The following is a 5600-nucleotide window of genomic DNA, read 5'->3' as shown; positions in this document are numbered from 1 at the left end:
CATTACGTTACATAAATAAAACCACGTGACGCGCCAGCCCCGTTTCTATTGGCCAACGGGCTCTGCGTCCCACCCTGTTGTGAAACAGCGTCGTTCGGGTTTCGTAACCTCAGCCACTACAACTATTTACGCCTTATAAAGTTCAGAAACTGCTGATATGGGCAGCCGAGCACGAAATCACTGTTCATCTATGATCAATAATGTGTGGTAATTCCACAGACGCGCTCGCTGCATGAGCCTGTTTGCTTTTCTGAGTTTTGATCAGTAACTGTAAATGCTCATGTAAACTCAATACAACTGACCTGCAACTGATTAACATATATATGATACAGTCACAGTAATTTAACCTGCCACTGGTTCCAGTTTTCACATATCTGGCAAAGCAGATGATACACTGACATGTTGACTACAACGCATATTGTGTATGTATTATATATAATACATAATACACATATATATATATATGTGTGTGTGTGTGTGTATGTGTGTGTGTGTGTGTGTGTGTGTGTGTCAGTCATTCAGTGGTCTGAAATGTTCTGTTCCACAGAAACTTACCAAGTCAGTCCCAGTTGTTCACAGCGGAGGTGACAGGAACCAGATATCTTAAGTGTTTAGTGCCTCTAAAGTCTACATTTAGGGTATCAAACTCAACCATTAAAAGAGCCATATTAAAAATCTTAACTAATCCACGGACCAGCTGTGGTTTTATTTCATTTTACCTAACACTTTGTCATGATGCAAATTGGCCACTGTTTATTCAAAATATGCAAAAAGCTGCATCAAAATAGGCACTGAATATGTGAACTATTCAAAAATCATTTTAAATAAAACGAAATTGTTGTAAATAAAAACAATAGGCTACATTACCAACAGATAACTGTTAAACCTCTTTACATGTTTTTTAAGACCTTTATTATGTGAAATGGATATAGATATGCTTCCTGAGATATTGTTCTACAACAGAGCTAAGGTTTTATCTACAGATAACTACATCTCAATAATGCATTTTTGTGTACAATTTTGTATTAAAAAGAGGGTTCTTTAATAAAGATGATGGTTCTATATAGAACCATGAACGCTCAAAGAAACATTTGCATGCTTGAGGAGCTGTTTGCGTCATTAAATGGTTCTTCAGATTGATGGAGAACGTGTACAACCCCTGGCAAATATTATGGAATCACCACTCTTGGAGGAAGATCTTTCAATTGTTTCATTTTGTAGAAAAGTAAAACGTTAATCATGGACACATGCCACAAAACCTTTTCAAAATTCCAACCTTCTGGCATTAAGAAAACAATAAAAAAATTATACTAAATAAAACTGTTGTAGTCAGTCACAATTGTGTTTGTAGATCATGTAGAGGAAAAAAATATGGAATCACTAAATTCTGAGGAAAATATTATGGAATCGCTCTGTAATTTGCAGTTTTAAAACAAAACCCTGCCTGAAGAGAACATTTCCAGTCATTGATGATCTGGGGCTGCATCTCAGGTAAAGGCACGGGGGAGATGACAGTCATTACATCTTCAATAAATGCCAAAGTCTACATTACAATTTTGGACACTTATCTTATTTCATCAGCTGAAAGGATGTTTGGTGATAATGACTTCATTTTTCAAGATGATAATGCATCTTGCCATAGGGCAAAGGACGTGAAAACTTTCTTTCAAAAAGACATATAATGTCAATGGCATGGCCTGCAAATAGTCCAGATCGCAATACAGTTGAAAATCTCTGGTGGGAATTGAAGAAAATGGTCAAAGGCAAGCCTCCAACCATGTCCAAGTCCATGCCTCAGAGAATTCAAGCTGTTATAAAAGCCAGAGGTGGTGCAACAAAGTACTAATGGTGCAGTGTTTTTCTCATGATTCCATATTTTCCTCAGAATTTAGTGATTCCATATTTTTTTCCTAAACTTGATCTACAAACACAATTGTGCCTGACTATAACAATTATACGCATTTCGTTTTTCTTTTTTCTATTTATTCTTAATGCCAGCAGGTTGGAATTTTGGGAAAAAAGTTTTGTGGCATGTCTTCGTGATGACCTTTTTCTAGAAAAATTAACAATTGAAAGATCTTCCTCCAAGTGTATTGATTCCATGATTTTTGCCATGGGTTGTATATGATTCTATATAGCACCAAAAAGGGTTCCTCTATTGTAACAAGCTTGTTATTGCAGAACCCTTCAACACTTCATTAATCTGAAAAAAAAAAAAGAAATTCACGATGCAAAAAAACTTTTGAAGCATGCAAACAGTTCTTGAGTGTAAATGGTTCTGTACAGAACATATTGTCTAACCATCTTTTTTAGCAGTGTAGATTTACAGTACATTTATTCTAAATGGTTAGCAGGGCACCTCTACACTGATCTGTGATACTTGGCACAGAAGATCATTTCACAATAACAGTCTGTTATTTCATCGACAAATTTACTGCATTTATCAGTCTGTGTCTACACTCTTGACAGTTTTGGTGGCATCATTAACCTTGCACGCACCTCTCAGTACAAACTGTACCTGAACTACAGATTATTAAAATAAACTTGACAAGTCACATTTGCATGACATGAATCACCCCTGTGTTATTCAGCCTCACACTAAGTGCCAAGTTTGTGTGTTTAACATTGTCTGTGCAGTTAGCACACAGCAATGCACGTTTTCTACACTACTCATATTACAAAAGGAACCCACATAGTTAAACTGCATGCGGTAGATTATAAAAGGGCATTTACGTAAGGGTGGGTAGTTAAAGGTTGTATAAGAGCTACGGTTCCTTGTTTCAAACTGCTGAATGCGGTTCTTTTGGAAATGAGACTGTAAACCACAAGATCTCAAACTTGTTACATATCAACAACAAGGTCTCTAGCTCCTTCCAGAAGGTCTTTATGTTTTCACATGCAAATTATTCAGATTTGGGCAGGTTACATTCAAGCCAGAGGAATATTTACTAAAAGACCATTTCAGCTTTATTCATATCATAACACAAAGACCTTATGACAAGTCTTATTACATTTTGTACAGGACTGGGGAGCTGATTTCATAATTTGAAATCAAACCTATTTGCCCCTTACCGAGTGGCTGAAGTGTTCAAAATAGCTTGTCAATCCACATTTGTGCTATAATAAAGTTAAACAAAAACAAAACAAAAGCAAACAATAAGGAACAACGTAACATGCCTCTTAAGTCATTTCATCAATGATACTGCACATTGCAGCATCTTTATCCCATATTTTCTCCTTCTTAGTGGAGGGCACACTTTTGTCCGTTTGTCCTGCCATGCAACTAACCCCAGCCTCCTCTAAGTCCATAGGCTCAGTTTTCAGTCTGGACTCGCCTCCTGAGCCTGAGCCTACAGCCAGGCCGCTTGCCCCAGCCCCACTAGAGGCGTCCGGCTGGGGCAAATCATCAGGCAGCGAAGCAAGGCAGTTATGGATCATCTCCACCACCCGTTCTAGGTGCTTCTGAAAGCGCTCGGCCGTCTCCAGCCTCTGCCGCTTCTGCACCTCCATCATCACACGCAGTGTCTCTCTGGCCTGATGCGGACGGTACTCGTTGATAAGGTGGTGCATGTGAACAAAGAGTAGCTTCAGGTCCTCAAGTTTCTCTTCCCGTTTAATACTTCCAGGGCTTTTAATCAGAATATCCAAGAGGTCCAGGAAGTTGACCAAGATGGACATGTTAAGCTTCTTCAGTTCCCGCTTGTGGTCGAACTGCATGGGGTGCAGGCGCTCAATGCCCTGGCTCTCTAATGGACGAATGATGAGGTCATCACACTGAAACTGATTGCCAAACATCAAGTAAGTGTCTCGAATTGGAGGTGGCGGTTTTGGAGCCAGTCCTTTCCGTAGATTTTCATCGGTGTATTCCTTGATGTACTGCATCGGCGGCAGCGGCAGGGCACTAACCTGCTGTGGCTCTCCCATTTTGAGTGTGGTCTATACATGGAAGAAAAGAAAAAAAAAAAAAAAAATCAAACTTATCATCAAACACCACATCTAATAAGTCAAAAAAAAATCAGGCATGTCCACAGCTTTTTATAGCTGACATATTCTGATTTATAGACAAATTACTTCTTCACAGGAAGAAAAACATAGTATTGCTTAAATAAAACCCATTAAAAAAGATGCTGTGTGCGGATGTCTTTTGGAAATTTATCTGTAACCACTTCAAGCTATAATTCAGAGCGGGGTGGGGTTAGATCCAAAAAGAAAATCCAGAACAAAGCATATTTCAGTAAAAATGTAAGTAAGCATCCTTTGAGAAGACCATGTATTCATAAACTGTTTTGATGTCTGCCATAGTGCATCCCAGTCTACATCAAATCCCCCTATTAAGTGATCCAAAATCACCAGAACTACACGGGCCTTCTGGGTTTTTATATGTAATGTTGTAAATGTTGATGATGGTAAAATAGTGGAAAACCTGGAGGGGGAAGAAGTTTTCTTTGGGGACTATCTTGCCTTACAACACCCTACATGTACCCCTCCGCCATGAATGGATTAAAACAAATGCATTAAAATGTGCATTTTTAGCCAAAACTTTACCATAAAACATTCTCAGATATCATGTAGCATATATGTGATCATTTCATGCAATAACTTGTAGCGATGTAGCTTTCTGAGACATTAAACTCTTAAGATATCTACTTCCTACCACCATCTCTGTGGCAATTCTGACTGGCTACGTTTCTCTAGAGCGGATAACTTCGTATCAAACCACCGTGAATAACTTTGTTTACATCTCGGCCATTTAATAATGAAGACGTTTTTAAGAAATCGACTGACTTCCCCTTCGAGTAAACGGCGTTTACTCATTGAGACGGGACGATAGATAAACCGACACCTTGCTAAGCAAAGCAGCAAGCACGTCTCATTTTTTCATTATTCGAAGTACTGGACGCCGAGGCGGGGCGACTTTCTTTCGGACACGTTAGCCGTTAGCTAGGTTAGCTAACAGGGTAGGTAACGATAGCGCGTCGCTAATGCTAACTACGTTAGCCTCTAAACAAACCACGAAACTGCATTCATAAACGACAGCTAGCCGGCCAGAAAGACCATATCATTAATTAAAGCAGAACTGCATACGTACCCAGCTACTGTTTAATGGAGGAGAGACTTATTATCCACTTAAATAGCACTTAAGTAAAAGAAAAAGAGCACACTCCTTTTCGCATTGCGCGAGTGTATCCGCTCAGCAAGGAGCCTTCTGATTGGACGAGAAAAGCCCAGAAAGGAAAATATCATTGGTTCCACGTCGCTTAAAGGCGGGTTCAATACAATAGATTTGGTCACGTTCATTTTCCCAGTTAGAGCCCAATATTATCGTTTTCTCAGGTCCGTTCAGAACTAATATTCTAAAAACAGCTCAAGGGGAACACCACTATTTTCCCTTCAGTCAGAGGAACCAGACGTCCACCCCTAAAAAGTGTTATATGAAATGGTAATGAATATGCTGCCTGATGCCTGAGACACTGTTTACCGTGGTTATGTTATATGGTTTTGGCCTAAAATGTCTTGTATGTCTGTTTTCGTCCATAAATGGCAAATGAAGTACATGCAAGGCAAAATAGTCTCCCACCCCACATTTTACTATTTTACCA

General features: G+C 39.2%; 1 protein-coding gene across 1 annotated transcript; it reads right to left on the bottom strand.

Moving 5' to 3' along the window:
• Window positions 1-2868: 2868 nt before the first annotated feature.
• med7 (mediator complex subunit 7) lies at window positions 2869-5212 on the bottom strand. Its single transcript, XM_017698297.1, has 2 exons — window positions 5090-5212; window positions 2869-3936 (listed from the first exon to the last, which is right to left on the bottom strand). Exon 2 carries the CDS (start codon window positions 3922-3924, stop codon window positions 3181-3183), a length of 744 nt encoding a protein of 247 aa, XP_017553786.1. The 5' UTR covers window positions 3925-3936; window positions 5090-5212; the 3' UTR covers window positions 2869-3180.
• Between the last annotated feature and the right edge of the window lie 388 nt (window positions 5213-5600).

This window comes from Pygocentrus nattereri, chromosome 8 (genome assembly GCF_015220715.1).
Source record: "Pygocentrus nattereri isolate fPygNat1 chromosome 8, fPygNat1.pri, whole genome shotgun sequence".
Lineage (NCBI taxonomy): Eukaryota > Metazoa > Chordata > Actinopteri > Characiformes > Serrasalmidae > Pygocentrus > Pygocentrus nattereri.
This window is presented reverse-complemented; position numbering and strand designations above follow the sequence as displayed.